General features: G+C 39.2%; 1 protein-coding gene across 4 annotated transcripts in view; it reads right to left on the bottom strand.

The window, feature by feature from the left end:
* frmpd4 (FERM and PDZ domain containing 4) overlaps positions 1-13275 on the bottom strand; it is a 41850-nt gene extending 28575 nt beyond the window's left edge. Inside the window, exon 1 of one of the 4 annotated variants that reach the window (XM_078940240.1) lies at positions 13193-13275. In XM_078940240.1, coding sequence (XP_078796366.1) covers positions 13193-13260 — 68 coding nt within the window. In that variant the 5' untranslated portion in view covers positions 13261-13275. Of the gene's footprint in view, positions 1-430; positions 831-10275; positions 10481-13192 lie in introns of those variants that run through there. The other 3 variants (XM_078940241.1, XM_078940239.1, XM_023950966.2) reach the window with 3 other exon arrangements.
* Between the last annotated feature and the right edge of the window lie 5607 nt (positions 13276-18882).

Below are 18882 nucleotides of genomic sequence, written 5' to 3'. Positions count from 1 at the left end.
ACACAGTGTTATCATGGTTAGTAAACAATTAAACCCATCATAGTAAATGGAAAAAATGTGTAACATAATTCAGTTCATTTTTTAAAATGCATGTTTATATAGATTTGACAGTAATTCAGTATAAAGACACTTTCTGCAGAACATTACACATGTATGAACTTAGACAGAGTTTAGATGGATGAATAGCTTAAGCTATTGCATCCACCCCCACTTCTATGCATCTTACTTGCTCATTCATTCCACATCATACATGACTGCACAACTTGCTTCCTTGAACGATCAGTAGCATATTTGTTCCCACGGCTCCACACGTGAGCGTCATGTCACTCTGCAAATCGTGCTCTGAACATGAAAAACATTCACCGAACAGGCACACACAGCCAAAGATAAGCAATAAAGCAAAGCACATAGCAGCATTTGTTGGACTCACCCTGACAGCTTCGGCATCTTTACAAAGCTGAACACATCCATGTGTGCTGCAGACTGCAGGCAAAGCTACACAAATTTTCCTTCACTCCGATTCCATTGTCGCACACTGTATTAGGCAACAGGGAATAGATAATTCAGGGGGAAAAAAAGTGGAGCTTCCACAAGTCAGGTGGAGAGATTAGTCCTGTTGTCTGAGCCTCTGCATGGCTGAGTGATTGCTGTGTCCGCGCCTCAGTAGCACAAATCCACAGCCCATAGAAAAGGATCTGGCAGTGCAGCTTCCCCCTGGTTACATCCTTCAAAGCATGCCTATGTTAGCTGCGTTAAGCCACCTTCATTTAATTTCTAACGCTGTGGAATGATGTGCAGGAGCCGCACAGTAACAACGGCTTTGGAGAGAGGCAGAAGGGAGCATAAGCGAAAGGGAGGGAGGAACAGGGGTGGCGATGCTGGTGGGAGATGTGCATCAGACTATATAGGAAGGCACCGTAATTACAAACAAGCAAGTGACAAAGCAGTCACCCTAGAGGAATGTCCCCCCCCAAAAAAATTCTCTGATCCATCCTCAAACTTGTGCTCTTTTTTCCAGGAACAGACAGAAGCACAAGGGAGGATATGACAGATGCTAATGTGACTACAAAAGCAACACAGGAGCAACAAAAGCAGCTGGAGCGATGGGAGGACCTGATGTGTCTCCTCTCCAGCTGAGCTCTTTGACTCACAGTTGCATGTTTGGATACCCAAACTGTGCAGTGCATTTATGTTGACCTTTCAGAGCAGTTCAACTGCTGCATACTCTATCTCAATGATGGCATTCATGAGAGGCCTACAAACATTTCATGAACCCACCCCAAAGTGGTTTGAATTGGACATGAAAAATTGAAATGCATGTGTTTTTTTTTCTTTTTTTGTGCCTGTGCCTCATGGTACAAGTTCTTCTTTAAGATAAAAGTCCCACTCAACAAACTGTCACTTTGTTAGGTACACCTTTCTATTACCAGGTTTGACTCCCTTTTGCCTTCAGAACTGCCTTTATTCTTGGTGGCATAGATTCAACAAGGTACTGGAAACTCAGAGAGATTGGTCCATATTGACAATATCACACAGTTGCTGCAGATTTGTCGGCTGCACACCCATGATGCCAATTTCTCGTTCCACCACATCCCAAAGGTGATCTATTGGGTTGAGATCTGTGGAGGCCACCAGTGAACTTATCGGTACGTTCAAGAAACCAGTCTCAGATGAGTCCAGCTTCATGACATGTAGCCTTATCCTGCTGGAAGTAGCCAGCAGAAGATGCTACACTGTGGTCATAAAGGGATGGACGTGGTCAACAATACTAGTAGGCTGTGGGGTTGTAACCATGCTTAATTGATACTAAGGGGCCCAAGGTGTGCCAAGAAAATATCCGCCACACCATGACACCACCACCACTAGCCTGAACCGTTGATACAAGGCAGGAGGGATCCATGCTTTCATCTTATTGATGCCAAATTCCGACCCTGCATCATCCAAATGTTGCAGCAAAAATTCAGACTCATCAGACAAGGCAACGTTTTTCTAGTCTTTGAGTCAGTAGTCCAGTTTTGGTGAGCCTGTGTGGATTGTAGCCTCAGTTTTCTTTTCTTAGCTGACAGAAGTGGCACTCTGTGTGGTCTTTTGCTGCTGTAGCCCATCTGCCTCAAGCTTGGACATGTTGTGCGTTCAGAGATGCTCCTATGTGGACCTCGGTTGTAACCAGTGGTTATTTGGGTTTTTGCCTTTCTATCAGGTGAAACCTGATAGACCATTATTTGACCATTCTCTGTGAACCCTAGAGATGGTTGTGGGTGACAACCCCAGTAGATCACCAGTTTCTGAAATACTCAGACAACTACGTTTGGCACCAGCAACCATTCCAGCTTTCTTCCCTATTTGATTGCTCGGTTTGACCTGCAGCAGATCGCTTGACCATGTCTGCTTATCTAAATGCATTGAGTTGCTGCCATGTGATTGCCTGATTAGAGAATTACGTTAACTAGCAGCTGGAAAGGTGTGCCTACTAAAGTGGTTAATGAATATTTTTTCCCTAGATGTATCAGTTTCAGACAAAATAAAAATTTTAGTTCATTCCCTGGAAGAGGAATGACCTGAGTTCTAAGGTCCAGGAATCACCTTCCATAAATCACATGTAACCCTACTGTCAAAAGTGATCAGGAGCCAATTGACCTCATCTCTAATGCAGGGTGGTGTAATATTTTTATCTGGTCTCTTAGAGTTTAGATAAAAGGAGCTTCACAGGCCATTCAAACAGTGTCACTCTGATTTCCTGCTTAGTGAAGCACAAGGAAATACTAACATCAAACACATTCTTATATACTTTATACATAATCGTATTTATGGAATTTTCTTATGAAAACATAAAAAATGCATGAACGTTGAGTTTGAACCTCAGCTTGTAGACTATAAAAATATAAATTAATCCAGTCAATAAACGGATAAAAGAAATTGAATGGAGAAAGAAAGAAATCGTACTGGTTGATTTTCAAGAAAATCCAAACCCTAATTTGTGTTTTCACTACTAAGCAGCTACTAGTTTGTTGAAATGTCACAGCATGTGAAGCTCTGTAGAGTGAGTCAATGTGCCTTTGCTGTGAGTGATACACACAATCAGGGGTGTTGTCACTTCCGCTTGGGGTCAGGCTTAAATTTGTTGCTGCACAAAAAGACGCAAGTTGAGGGTCTGAATCTAAAATGAGCTGATTCACTCATTTGTTTTGATGTTGACGTAAATCATTATGTTATATATAATCTGAGGCACCAATATTTTAAGAAATATTCATAGAGGTGTGATAAATGCACCAAATAGTAAGATCATACTAGAAACTGTGGTGTCCTGTTGGAGGCAAACCTCAATACTTGGTGTACTCTGAGCCTGTACTACTACGTGTTAGGATTTTTGTCTTAGAGACCAGCGTGAGTGGCAAAGGATACAGGGTTGGATAGAAATGTGATCCAAAAGCAAATGTGGCTGAAGCTTTTGTCGTTTAAACCCGGCTGATCTGCTAATCCTCCTCTCTCTTTGCTCTGAGTCCATTTCAAAACAGTTAATTTTAGTCATTTTGGAGCCATTTGCAAACACATTTGAAAGTCAGCAAGGCTTCAGTTCTGCAGATTTGAATGTTTTATTTGACTTGAAGAAGAAAAAAACGAAGCAATTTGGGAAGTTGCCATTAAATATGTACTAAAAGGACATTTGAAAAAAAAAAACATTACCCACTTTGACCAACTAGACTCCTTTATAACTGCTTCAGAGATGTCAGAGTAATATTGTATGCAGTTTGGGATTTTCATGTAAATTTAACATCTAACTTAGACTTATTTTATCATTTAAAAATATGCTGTAATCATGCCCTTTCTCTTTATCTGTACTTCAATAACCTACACAAGATTTACAGTTAAAAAAAAAAAAACTCTTGCCAGACATACTGACATGTCTGAGTCCAGACCAAAAGAGCCTACATCACCTCAATTTATGGTCCTATTAATGATTATAAATGAATGAATCCGTCAGACTGAAACCCGTCTGACTGATTAACTGATTCAGGATTGTGAAAGGCGGAGGGTGGCCATCTGTCTCACCTGTCATTTGATCAGATAAACTTTAGGAAAGTTGCCATTTTGAAAGTATAATTTTACCTTTAAATGTTGTCATTTCTACATTTATAATGCCATTTAGGTATGTAAATACCATCTTGTTCAATCAATCCATGTTTTACTTTTAGTTTCCTGTTAATATGGATCTTTAACTGTGTGTTTTTTTTCAGATAGTGTAAATGCATTTTTTATGTTTGAGATGTGCACACCTAATGAAACATTTGGTTTATATGACATTTGGATACTAAATGCTATAGAGAGCACAAAGAGCACATTAAGCTTCATGCACACAAGAGTACTTCGTAATCCATATTTGGATGACAACCTAAACCAACCGCTTTGCAGAGTTTTGGTTTCTTCTGCACGTTTGTGAACCTGCATATGCCTGTGAGCCACCTCCACACATCCCGTTCCCAAACTCTCAGTGTGACACTGATTATGTAGAGGCTGCAGCTGATTTATTCAGCGAATTAAACAGCTTTTTGGAGTTTGAAGCACTGAATACTGCTTTGTCATGAATATTCAATGGTGTGACTAATTTGGATGCAAAGTGACGTGTTACCTGGCTGAGCTGTAGTAGGCTTGGCTTTTAGAAGATTATCAAATTGGTTTTCAGGCTTTATTACACTAGCTAATTAATGTTCCCCAGTAATACTGAGAGACTGACGTTCATTTCAGATGGAGCAAATAGGACTTTGAGGACACTGTTAACTGCCCGCGGAAGACATTAGACACACAGAAGTAACTGTGTGTGTGATTACCTTTTTAAATGTGTGTATGATGGGCGTGTTTATGTATTCATCCAAGTATATTTTAGGGCAATATATACAGTGGTTTGAAGTATGTAGTTGTGATGATTCTGCATCACTCACTGCCTGTGATGGCTCCAGGTAATCAACCTCATGCTTCCCACCTGCGTTACTCCTGTTTAAATAGACTACACACAGAGAAAGCCCTATTCACATGCTGTGGGTTTTTGGGTTGGGTTGTGGAGGGTCGTATAGCGGATCTAAAAGGGGAGCACAGGTGGATCTGTCAGTTCCACTGAGGTTTGTGTAGCTATCTTAAGAGACATTGTGACCATGCAACAAACGATTGTCGTGCGTGCCGTAAGTGTAATGTAAAGTATTTGTAAGGCTTATGTAAGCTGCACACACTCATGATATTCCGGTGATGCTGTCGTATGGTACCTTTTTAGGAAGGTGTGACTACTGAGTCCTTAATGACCACGTGGCACTGCCGCACGCACAGATGATACTGTGATTCTAAGCCCATTGCTCAGAGATGACCCTCCCTCTCTCTACTTGGATGAAATCTCTTCTTTTAAAATCTGCTGCGATAATTATCATCTTGACATATGAGAGAAAAAGACCAAGAGGATCATCTTTGATCCTCGGGAGGTGAAAGCATTCAGCCCTGTCACCATTAATAACAATACTATAGAAACTGTCACATCCTTTAAATGGGTGTACATATGGACAGTCTGCTAAACTGGAACGTTCACACTGACTTTCTCTGTGCCCGTCTGGCCCAAGGGATGCACTTTTTATGACGTCTGAGGCTCTTTGGTGTCAGTAGCAAAATAATGTGGTGTCATGGTTTGGGTTTCTTTGCCTTAGTTTTTGCTTCCATTTTGTTTCTGTCATGTTTGAGTTCTGCTTCCTGTTTTATTTTGAAGGTTTCTTGTATGTATTAGTTTTGAGTTTTACTTCCCTGGTCCCAATCTCTCTGTGTCTTGTCAGTCCTGTTTGTATGTACAGTATGTCTTGTCTCTGCCTTCCTCTTGTTCTGGTCCCTACTATCATTCCCCTGATTGTCTTCTCCCATGTCTGTCTGGTTACCCTGACGTTTGGTTTTGTTTGGTTTGCCTGCTCAGCAGCGGTTTTTGATTGGTATTAAAGCCCTTTGCCTTGGAACCTTGTGCCAGCCCGTCTCTGCATTTTGGGTCCATCATCAAGCCTCGGACCAGACATGTGGACCTTTTATACATCTGCACTTGAAAGTATTATCCGCTACGCTCTGTGTGTCTGGTTTGGCAGTTTGTCTGCTGAAAACAAAATCAAAATTGGTAACATGGTAAAAAGAAGCTATGAAGGTCACAGGTACAAGCGAAATCCCATCTTTGTAGCAAATTTATGAGTGTTCTGTGACGCATCTTGCTTATAAAATCATATTCTGTTTTCTGACTTGAAATTATTACCATCCGGACGACGCTTCAGAGCAGCCAAATATAAAACCAACTGATATAAGAACTCGCCAGCCATAACACTGCTGAACAAATTGTAACAGTCTAGAGCAAGTACCTCTGGTTGTTATTTTTGTGGGTGTTCTTATTTTTATGGGTGTTGTCTTATTGTGTATGTTTATTCTGTTGTATTCTTTATGTTGGAGCTTTGGGCTTTAGCCAAGACAAATTTCCCTCACAGGACAATAAAGTATTTTATTGATTGAAGATTGACTTTAAAGGGTCTATACCATTCAAAATATTTTTTGGAGCTTTTAAGTGTCTTAAAATGTTCATTTCTCACAAAAAAACAACCCCGAAGTGGTATTATGATCCATTCATGCATCTCTAAGTATTCCTCAAAAAACCTGCACGTCGAGCATAAGGACCTCCAAACCCACGAAAAAGAGCGGGTTCTCACATTGTGACATAGAGAAGTGAGAACCGCTCCTTCCAGGTGGAGTCTGCACTGCCAGCACCGCCTCCAGGCTAACACACAAACCCATTTTCTCCGCTGAGCTAGCTGTGATCTGCAAACACGCTTTTCATTTTGTGCACAATATGTACATCTTTGCAAAAGTTTGGATGTTTTTTGTTTTCGTGGGCGAGGCACGCTGCTGTGGCTGACCTTAAGTTGAGGTCATGAAATGGACAGAACCAACAAGGAGGGAAAGGCGGTGCCTCAGAGATCGAGTCTTCTTACTTCTGGGCTGAAAGAAAGCTCAGGAAAATAACTCATATCTGATAAAAAATATTTTTTTGTGTGCCAAAGGGAATATGTTATTATGTACATGACTATAATTTACTATAAAAGGTTTAAGAATAGCATGATTTAGGCCCTTTTTGTGTTTTCCTCTAGTTGCTTTTTTATTCAATTATTTCTGATCAGTGTATACTCTCATTTCAATCATCTGCTGTTTGATATTGGTCTACTTAGGTTTTCATGTGTTGGTACATTAAAAATAATTTTTTTAGTCAATTACATGTCTGGAATTTGTGCAGGCCAGTTTAGCAAACACCCTTATTAATTTCTGAGCAATGCACTTGCTTTCCAACTGAAATCAATAAAATAAACAGTGTGTACTGCAGGTTTTTTTTTCTTCCAAATTCTGCACTCTGTACACCAGAGTAAATAGGGTATCTGGTCATGCAAAAAAAATGTAAATCTGTTATTTTTATTGCTGGTACTTCATCTTTGCAAAGAAGCCTTTCAGGACACAGTGTTTCTGCTAAATTGAGCCAATTTTCCTCCCAAAGGGCATTGCATACAGCATAAAAAGACACGATGTCTCTGACACTTCTGAAACAACAAAAACAAAATTGTGAGTGACAAAATCGAGATGTCAACTGTGCATGTTTTTATTTAACAACAATTAAATATTTTGCCTTTCATGATTAAAAAAAACAAGTCCCTTAAGATTTATTTCATGAGAAACTCTTTGACAAAGTTAATTTTACTGTTTGCATCCAAATGTCACATATTATGTTATGACATAAATTGCAACAGCTATGTCAGTAACCTTTAGGACTATTTAAGCTACATTAGATAAACCTTAACCAGCCAACCACATTGATGCTTAATAAATTTAAGCTACTTCATTTTGAGTTACAGCGCTCTCATACTGCGCTGGCCTCTGTTAACTTGCAAGTCAACCCACATCACAACATTACAAATGTACACAGACATCTCAGCACATCAAAAAGATTATGTAGAGACGGGAATGTAGGTGACACACGTCTTACGTTTAGAGAGAAAAAAGGAAAAAGCTCAACATGTAGCGCCTGAATCAGGTTAGATTTGAGAATCTATTCTTATTTATTGTGGAGTAGAGGAAGCTGAACACAAATCTATGTGTGATAGTCATTGTACATACTGTACCAGCTATTCTAGTTCTGTTTTGGTTCTGGAAAATCTTTCATCTGTGACTGTGATGCTACCAGGCTCCTGTCCCTGCTCTGATTTTGAGAATGCAGTGCAGGAAAAAAAAAAAAACTAAATCAAATGAAAGTAAAGTACGCAGATTTTGGAGGGATTCCCCACTCCATCAAAAAGCTAAGTGTGTGTGTTTGTTCTTTGTTTTTTTGTGGGTGAATCTGTTATATTATAATAGAAAAGACCCAGTTTGATGAGAATTCTGTTTTTGGTGTTTTTAACATGTTCTTGTTGCATTTTTCTGAAGGTGGAGGTCATACAGTTTACATAGGGATGAATAATATAAAAATTGCATTTCTGAGTATTTCTTTATTCAAATTGTTGTGAATCAGGAACAGACAAAAAAAAAAACACAATTTGAAAAAGATTGTATTTGTTATGTAGAAATATGCTGGTTGGACCAGAAGCCCCAGCTCCGCTCCATTCAGATGCATCCAGTTGCAGACATGTCTTCCTTTTCTTTGTCTGAGCTGGAATCTGGTTCTAAACTGTATGGCCGGATAGCTCCATTATTGTTCACCATTTATTTCACCATTAATATTAGGTTGGGATTTTAAGGGCTGTAAGCTAGCTGGAGAGAGTGTAAACAGAGAGCTTTCACTAACGGGGCGGGGAGGGGGGCCGGGGTTGCTCTGCGCCAATGGTCCTGACTCCCGCCCACAACTACAAAGCTAATTTCTAATGGACTACACAGCAAAGACCGAATCTTAAAAAAGTAAAAATATCCTTGTTTCAAGGGATTTTTAATTTTTAATAAAATATGTCTCACTGAATTCAAAGTGAAGCCATTTTTCTTTCACCATTGGCAAATTTTTGTTTATTTAGTTTTGCCACTTTTAAGAAATTTGAACTATTTCTAGGGGGCATGTTTTTACAGTATACTCATGCTCTCCAGAAACTATTTTCTAGACAATATCAATTTTTTTTATTTTGGCTAAAAATGGCATAACCATAAATAAAAGACCACTGGGAACCCTTTGACAATATTTTGAACGATGATGGAGTGGGTCTTTAAGTCGCATCCAAAGTTGGGTGAAATCAAATGAGTAAACTCCGTCTATCTTTTGACAGGATACTAAAACAAAGTACCTCAACACGAATTCAAAGAAAATAAAAAAACATCAAAACATCAAAAAAAAGAAGTATTACAATAAAAACAATTATCATACCTAACAGGCAGCTTTTACTGCATGACTGTTAAGGCGGCTCTGTCTTCCCCTCTGGTCACCAGAGTTCTAGACCCATTACATCTCCCAGCAACCCCAGCGAACAATTTCTGGATGCCACACACCTGACTTTCATTTACAACCACTAGTATACGTAAGCACTGTACTGAGCTTCACTCAGTGCGAAGTATTGTTTGTGCCACTCTGCCTGCATTACCGAGCGTTATATCTGGACCTGATCTCCTGATTTCCTGACCCTGTTTTGTCTCTGACTCCACTTGCCCGGAATCTGACTACTCCTGTTTTTTCTCTGATGCTCCTATGCTCGTTGTTGACCCCTGCCTTCCTGATCCTGATTTAGATTTGTTGACTTTTAGCTGTGCTAATAAACCTGCTGCAATTGGAACCAGGCGTCTGCCCGTTTTGTGACAGATGCTCCACCCTCAAAAGTGAAATGTGAGGAGAAATCAAACCTAACGAGGGCAAATCATTCATACATTTTTTTGCTTTCATTTTCCACCAAATTAAACAAGGTTTGGTCCTTCAATAACTTTATTGCTTTATTTCTCCACAAGGTTTTCGAAGCTAAACCATAATTTTAAATACTACAAATATATATCTACCATATGTACAAATCTTTACATACTGCTTTGCAAAATTGTCTTTCAAAAGTGGTAATTTACATAAATGATCAGTCAAACACAGTCACAGAAGATCAAACTTATTTTCAAAGCAGCAAGCATAATAAAATTCTTTGTTTTTTAACCGCAATTATGAAAGAGCGTTTCAGCCTGTAAGACTGATGCAGAACCTCCAACTCATAGAATAAGTCTAAAAAACTGCATTGTAAGAAGACACTGCACATACATAAGTAGAGATCTACTCACTGAATCACAGTAAAGATGCCAAGATTATTGTCATCTGGGTCCATTGTTGGTGAAACGTGTAATCAGACTTGACGCCAAACTTGTTATTGTTTTTTCTTTTCTTTTTCCAGACCTCTTCAAGCGTTTTTCACAGATGAGTAACTCTGTCCTTCTGTCTCACTCCAAACTTTCTTGCTGGTTAATTTTGACTCAGTCATCAACTGAGTTTGTCTCACTTGGCTGTTCAGTTATTATTACGTACAGTGCCTGTGTCCTAGTGAGTGGTCAGTGCCCTGAGGGAGGGGGGGGGGGGGGGGTGAGCTTCTCGTTCCAGCCTCAGTAATAAAATAGCATCACATTCCAGGCCAGTGCATTAGAAAACACAGAGATCAATGTTGAACAGCTGGATGTCAATGAATTGCTGTTCTGGTTCGAGCTATCCCCACTTTGCAGAGCGTTTATAAAAATAGTGTTTGCCTGAAATGCTGCATGAAAGCTTTCAAAAAGGTTAGTGCATTTGTGTTCATCCATATGACATTTATGTTGATTGTGTTTTATTTGCACTATTTCATCCCAGAAAATGTCATTTCCTTGAGTATTTCACATAAACACTGAACAAATGTTTGGAAATGCCATGTGTTTTATCATCCATGAGAGCTTAAAAATTAAGCCTTTACCGTAATCTCGACTCTATCACTGTCTGCCTGCCAACTGTCACCCCTAACAGGGCTCAAACTAAATCCTATATAAACCACAGAATTAGGTCTTAACTTTAATATTACACAGCAGCACCAGGTATTATTTTTACTTTGCTTTTCTATTCTCCTTCATTGTTTGTTTGCAAACATCAGATTGTCATACTGAGCTTCTGCCCCACTCCAGTCTATTTGTTTATGCACTTTTTTTTAGTGCATTTTCCCAAAGCAGTGCTATTTTAACATCACGGTATTTCACACTGGATTATTGCATGTGATTCTCTCATGCATGAATGGCATACACAGTCTTCCATTAGTTATGAACTGAGGCACGTGGCTGCCTTTGCAAGCAAATGGAGTTGCTTGTGTAACACATCCCATGCCGTGCACAAAGAGCGGAGTATGACAAATCAAGTTCAGCTTGGTTTATGACATAAAAGAAAGCAGAAGAGCTCTGAAAAGAGCACTTTGTTTCACCAAAAGGCGCTACACCTTGATGAAGCTGCTCTCATTTTAAAACTGCACTAATTATGTAAAGAGTTTCTGTTTATTTGTCCAGTGGCTAAGCACGGCCATATGGCCACAATGAGATGTTGTGTGATGTTCAAGCAAACCTTTCTCTGAGATAAAGCTGCACATGAAGCCATCCAATCATGTGGCCCGACGCTCGCCCCTGGGCCAGAGAGCGCTGCATCAGTGGCCTGGTTTTCTGAGTCACACAGGTCGCAGCGCTCAGAGTGGAGACAAGCAAAACACGCACTGTGTATGCAACCACGAATCACATTAAGCTTGTTGTGCTGGGATTACAATGGCGGTGATTTAAGATGGTCATGATAAGGCATCTGCGTTCCTGTTCTCATCTGATGTCTCTTTTGCTCTGAGTGGTTGTACGGCTCATTTGTTTCCTTGGAACACCGTAAAGCTTCATGGAAAATTCCTCAGCTTATTTGACGTCAATACAGTTTTGAATTTCAGATTAATAAGTGAAATGCACTTAAGGGCACGCGAAAAAAGAACATCAGAGAACAGCAAATGACCAGAGCAAAAACTGCCTCCTTCTTCAAGAAATAATGGAATGAGATCCAAAACGATCTTCACTCCATTAAAGGCGATAGGAGCCTCACATCATATCCCTCCAAGAGACTTTTTCATTACTTTATAGAGCACAGCAAACAGGAAATGCAGTCATTTGCATAAAGTGATGAGAGTCACTCCATGCAGAACAGAAAACGCAGATTAATATAATGTGAGCTGCTGCTTGGCCAACACAGAAGCTTACTAATGTGTTTGTAAAAGCAGCGTTTTCTCCAACATGGCTATTAATGCTGTTTGCTTAAAAATATTAAAAAATGATTATCTCTGCTCTTGATGTCAGAAATGTCCCATATTTGTAATTAATCCTGTTTAATAAAACATGTCAGACAGTCGTAGCGGACGATTCATCTCTACATTTAAAAGCACAGACTGCACACTTTCCCATAACGCATACTTAAAACACGCCATCATGCTGCACTAAATTCAGCTGCAGTCAATGAGATCCCAGAGTTTTTACATTCTTCAAATCAGATAGCTGCCTCTTGTGTCAACAGACAACAGACGCCCCTCCCTGCAGCCGGGGGAGGATAGGATTCACTGCATCCAGCAATTATCTGTAATGCTGGAGAAAAATCAATGTGCCCATGGAAAGCTGCTAAGGTCACCAAGTCGAGACTGTCACTTGAATCAGAGGCAGCGTGTTGCTGAGCTTCAGGCTGGGCTCCAAGGCTCGAATGGATATCACGCATCCCTCCTAATTGCATGGATTACGCTGATTATTAGCCTAACAATATGGAAGATAATTGCTTTTCACATCGCGATCATGTTAGAATGGAAAATGATTTTAGTCACCCATTAATGAAACTGAAGTATCACATTAAAATCTTTTCACACTTGATTTCATTTGGCTGTTAATTTTTTTTGTTACTGTATGCGTTCAATACCTTTTCACATGTTATTTAGTTAAGTCACTTTTTTATTTACTTTCGATTAAAAATGTGATTAAAAATCTTTTTGTTGTTGCTGTTACACTCTCTTAACTCATATTTAAAGACTACACTCTTTAAAGGCTAAGTTTACCTGTTATGATAGCAAAGGAATATATTGTATTGGGTAGAATCCAATGCAGGAAACTATAGATATTGATTTGATAAAGCAGTTATTCTTAGATGGCTAATTTGGAATAAATAAGAGAGCTATAAACTCACCCTGGCTCCTCCTTATCCAAACACCTGGTAAGACAAATTTCGTTTTTTCTTCTGCCATCAAGAGCCATGTCCTTTCTCTTTGGTGGGCTCTCACAACTAGAGCTAATGAAGGAAAAGCTCAGAATGTGCCCTCTGAGTGGCTGAGAAGATCCCAACAGACGGTAAAGGGAGGGGAGGCCTACTTTAAACAGTGAATATCTGCTGTAAATTCTATTAACTGCAAGGGGATATTTAGAAGAAAGGGAAATCAATACCCTGTGGCCAGTAATACTTAAAAAATCAGGCTGGGGAAGGGGAGTGAGAAGCCATAGCTTAGCCCTAACGCACAGATTGCGTCTATAAGTGGTTAATCAAGTGCTTGTCTGACATCTAGATTGCATTTTCTTCTCACCATTACTCAGATTTTCCTCCTTCACTGCAGAGAAGATGGGCTATCAAATGTGAGACGTGTTGATCTGAGTAATAATGGCACCCACGAATCTCACATGGAGGCACTTTTCTTGGAAGATTGAAAGTGATGTTTCGTTTTTGCTTCTCCGTTTACAGAAGACAAGTGCGCTCCGTTTCAGTTTTGCTCTAAGTGCATCGGCACAATGCTCACGTGCACGCAACTCTCAAAAGCATACGATGTAAGTATCTGCAAGGATGAAATGGTTCAAATCTGCAGATCCCACTGTTTGCCTGTGTAATCGGAGGTTTACCCAATGTCAGAGCTTTGCAAATAGTCACTTTGTGATACAACACTTTAGGAAAAAACGATCACAAACAGCAAAAAGTAGGACGACATTTCCAAAAGTCTGTGTCACCGCCCGCAGTGGCCCTATTAGTCATTACAGGTTCGTGATGTTTGGCTTGCTTGACAGCACAGACAAGTGACAGAAAAGAGACACTACAGAAGGTTTGGACAAATTTAAGACAAATTTTCGATTTAATCATGTTTTCTATGTCTTACAGAGTCAGCCGAATGTTAACCAGTCATGTTTCAGCAGATATAGTTCTTGAAAAACGGCTAAAGTGAAGCATCTAAAGACTCCCATGTAGACTCTCAATAAAGAAATAACATGAGAACTAACAGGAAAAACAGCACATTCAGTGAGTAAATAGGTTTCTTCCTGCAATAGTAAATAAATAAAGCAAATCTACCACAACCATTCCCAAAGTCCAGAGAACAGGATTCCCAATTTCAGTCATCCACATGTCCCCTCCTGTATGTTAAACCTTCATTTCAACAAGATCTGGGTCCTTAGATGTTCAAGCAATTTACCAAGACTTTTACATCTATATTACATTTTTAACCACATCTGACAGAAGTCTGTGGTAAATACAACAGTCGTGACAGAAAAGTAAACATCCGCTGTTTTCTTGTTTGTGATCTGCTACCTAATAAACAAAATACTGGAATCAAGGAAATAGCCCAACCAAACCAGCAACTCAAGATCTTTAGATAGTCAACTCGATCATACCTTACAAAAGACTCTTACCTCCGTTTTAACTCCAGCTACTTTACTATGCAATCAATACATTTGACATAGAGGTGACATATTAATGTTCTTAGTTTTTAAAACAAGCGTTATTTTTAAACAATTTTTTTGTTTGTGGCTAATTGGAAATATTTAGGATTGTATTTAGAGGAAACATTGACCAAAATGCAACCAGATGGACGTATCCAAAATTAAATAAGAAAAAAAGAAAGAAAAAAAAAGAGCAACACGCAAGTCTTTAAAAGTGTTTCTAAAAAGTTGTTTTTTGTTGTACTTTTCTCATGTTTAACCCTTGTGCTATCTTAGATGACCCCACCCTTACATTGACATGTTCTCCCTACCATGACAAAGGTGGATAAAGGTGGAAAGATTTCATGTAATCCATGGACGCCAGTGAAGATCACAAATCATTAAAGAAAAAAGGTTCAGCGCACTGTCTAGTGGGTCTAGATGACCCAACTCCCAATGGTAAAGTGCCTAGGATAGCACAAGGGTTACATAAATTGCATAGGGTTTGTTTTTACATGAGTTCAAAGTTTCATTTCGTTTAAGTCCCACTCCAATCATCTTTTGATTTCAAAAGCGTTCCCAGCGGCTATTTAGTCAGGATTGTGCCATTTTTAGCCAAACTCAGAAAATCTGTGGGGTTTTCTAGGACATAGTTTCTGCAAAGAAGCAGCAGCTCATTTGAAATTAGTCTCTGAGTGTTAGGAGAAACTGTTGGCGAGGAGTAAGGCCTTCCCATTTTCCCATCATCCATCTGTTTACACACTCTTCCGCTCGCTTACAGCCCCTCACACCCCCAACCTAACATTAGCGGTGCAATTAGAATGATGAGCAATATTGGAGCTATCCAGCCGTACAGTTTTGAGCCAGCTACCGGCTCAGCTGAGGAAAAAAAAGACGCACACAGATCTATTTGTTTACAAGGAGTTTGTGGCTTGCTGCAGCGCTGCAGCGCTTTGACGTCACATCTACAAGGTTTTTCCAACAGCATTTTTTTCTGCTTTATGTTAACAATAATTTTAATAAAGAAATACTCAGAAATGGTCATTTAAGTTTAATATTCTACATACTGTATGCCCTCCAACATGAGAAAAATTCCATAAGAACACATTAAAACATCAAAAACACAATTTACATTGGAGTTAGTTATTACCAAAGCAAGCTTTCTATTGATATGACAGGCTTAGCCTGACTCCTGGTTTATTATTTTGAAAACACTTTCAGTGAAGAGTGACTGAGATAATGATGTTGATGCTTATCAAGCGTATCACTTTTGTTCAGTCAGATTACAAGGCCATGAGAAATGCTATAGCAGAATGACACCGAACAGAAGACTATATGGACAATTAAAGAGCTGCTTCAGAAGAAAGGTTTGATAAATGCTCCAAATTAATTGTTTGCACTGCAACCGTTCCTCTCTGTTGGAGTAAAGTGAGTGTACTAATGCCACCTAGTGGCTTTTTACTAAAAATAGACCTTTTTCTGAGTGAGTGGGTAGTGATTACACCCGCGCTGACTCAGACTCAAGTGACAAAGCATATTCTTTAATGTCTTTCATTGACCTAAATGTCCTCAACATGTTAAATTAAATTTTAATAACACAACAGTTGCACGTCTAATGTTTTAAGCCAAGAAATCAACTACAAAGATAGCCTTCCACGTCTTTTGAAACCTGTTTGGTGTGAGACATCTCTTTGTCAGCAACTGTTACTCATTTTTATCTCTACTGTAACTCTGCACAAAGCCATTTATCAGAGTTTTCATCATTTTCGTTCGATGATGTAAGCTTCACGGGGTCACAGGAGCAGTATTTCTGTCATCCTAACGGGGTGAGTGGATGTGTAACCTGCACCTATCCATGTGAGACACGACAAAACAGGAAGTCTTACAGGAATCTGCCCTCCAAACCTCACCCCCCCACCAAATAAGTGGATCAAACATACAGCCGCCCAGTTATCACTACTTCCCCTGTCTGTTTGGTGGACTCTGGTATCTGATAAATCCTTATCGAGGCCATACAGTGCTGGTTCACATGTCATGTTATCACATTGGTCTCTTCCCCAGGGCTCCCACAGGAAGGGTCTGTTCAGAGGGCATTGCATGCCATGTTTCTCAACTACCTTAAAATGAAGAGAAAATAATGCAGTGTGACAAAGTAAGGGCAGGAACTTCAGGCAAACTCTGGGCAGCATTTTTGTCACCATGTCTTGGGCATGTGATTGTTGATTTGGAAGGTTCAAGTTTCATTCTGCTTGATTAAAAAAAAAAAGAGAGACTTTTGAGAGAAGCAGCATACGGTTCCCAGAGGTTGCAGAGTTTACCGGTAATCAGCATTGATACATATGTCATACATGACATACATGCTGATTCATGCAAACATTCTACATCCAGCCACACTCTCACATCTGGCACATTATTAGCAGAAACATATTAATGTGCCTGATAAAAAAAAGTTCATTTTTTCCTTAGTGTCAGGATAGTAACAGGACATTAAAGTAAATTTTAGCCTCGACTTTTTAAATTCGTTTTGTGACTTTCGATTCTTTGAGTGCTGATTTAAGGTTTATTTTAAAATTTCTAGACGTTCTTGAAACAAACAAAGTAAAAAAAATAATAATTTCAAGAGCTTTAGTAGCAAATTTAAGCTTTTTGTATTGGTAGATGCCTGAAGACAATCATCTATAAAAACATTGGTGCTTGAAGTGTACCGGATGATGTGAAGGACCCAAATGCAAGAGAATGGTTGAAAGGCAAAAACTTATTATGGTAGATAAGCTAAAACAAGAAAAAAAAACCCATTTAGGTTGACTGTAATATAACAAAAACCTTCAACATTATGTGACAAAATAGATAAAGACAAGATAATCTGGCTAAAAGTGATCATAAATAAAAAAATAATCATCAGAGGGATAACAAAAATCTTTAACTGATTCATTTTAGGCAGTAAAGATGATCAAATCTACAGTTTCGCTGCATTGTAAAAACTCGATGAATGGCCTCTCAGCTGGGAAAAAGTACCAGCTTGAAAAGATCCACAATATGACATTCTGAAGTACTTCACGGGTCCAAATGATCTGTGTTTTAGAGAGATGTCTGTTGATCTACTGAACCTAAATTTGACCTGGAAGGTTTAAAGATGGCTGCCAGCCTGGATGAAGAAGGGGACACTTTCAAGCAGATGTGAAGCACAGCAGTGACAGTACCATAATGTGGGGCTGCTCTGCTGAAACAGAGGGTAAAAAGAAACAGATGATGACATGAAAAGTACCTCTTCAGTACATACTGAAGACATGCCCATCACCAAACTCTGGCGTCAGCTTTGTGGGGCGACTGCAGTAGAAAGGCATGTGTAAGCAAAACGGCTCAAATGATTGACTCACCTGTTAGGAAGAATGGGAGAAGTCCAAATAAAAGACAGGCTCTTCAGCTTTAGTTAGATTGTTTTTCTTTTTCTGTGGGAATCCTGGATTGGTGTTTAAAGTCTTTCAGCGATTGTATTTTTTGTTGATCCCACATCTTGTTTATGCAACTCCTAATCATGATACTTCCGCCAAAAACTTATTTTATTAGACTAAGAATTTACACCTAAATGGCATTGTAAAGCAGACTAGCAGGACATTTAAAGGAATCTAAAGCTACTCACTCCTTCAGCAAAGACTAAATAACTTGTTGGCAGCTGAAACACATCAATCACTGCAGTACTTTTCCAATGGGAGGGTCTTGCGTGTTTGCCTAATTCAATGCAGATGGTAACCTTTTTTAAATGTTAATAAATTAAAGTTAAGAGTAAAATATCTAAATATTTAATTTCTCGTTTTGACTTGGTGAGTGTTTGTAACTTCTAACACAGTTCCAACTAACTAACGCAACTAACCAACTAACGCACCAATCATTTCTTCTCCTTTGGAAAGCGCGTTTATTTGCAAAAGGTGCGTAAAAAAACAAAAAAAACAAAACAAAAAAAAAAAACAAAGAAATAAAGAAAGAAAAAAGCTTTTGAGTTTAACTAAGCAAATAATAATTACAAATCTATTCATTTGAAGTGGATTAACTAAGTGAAATGATTGGGCTGCAGGCGCACACACCATTCCCACATAAATCAAGAGTCGCTCTAATCCAGCCATGTTCTGTTTGTTTTTAGCGTTTTGTTGGGTGTTAACATCCATCTTTAAACATTTTTTGAGATGTTGAAAGCAGGAAGCT

Source organism: Oryzias latipes, chromosome 21 (genome assembly GCF_053564925.1).
Source record: "Oryzias latipes strain Hd-rR chromosome 21, Olatipes_Hd-rR_3.1".
Lineage (NCBI taxonomy): Eukaryota > Metazoa > Chordata > Actinopteri > Beloniformes > Adrianichthyidae > Oryzias > Oryzias latipes.
Note: the sequence above shows the minus strand (reverse complement) of the source record. Positions and strands in the feature narration are given on the sequence as shown.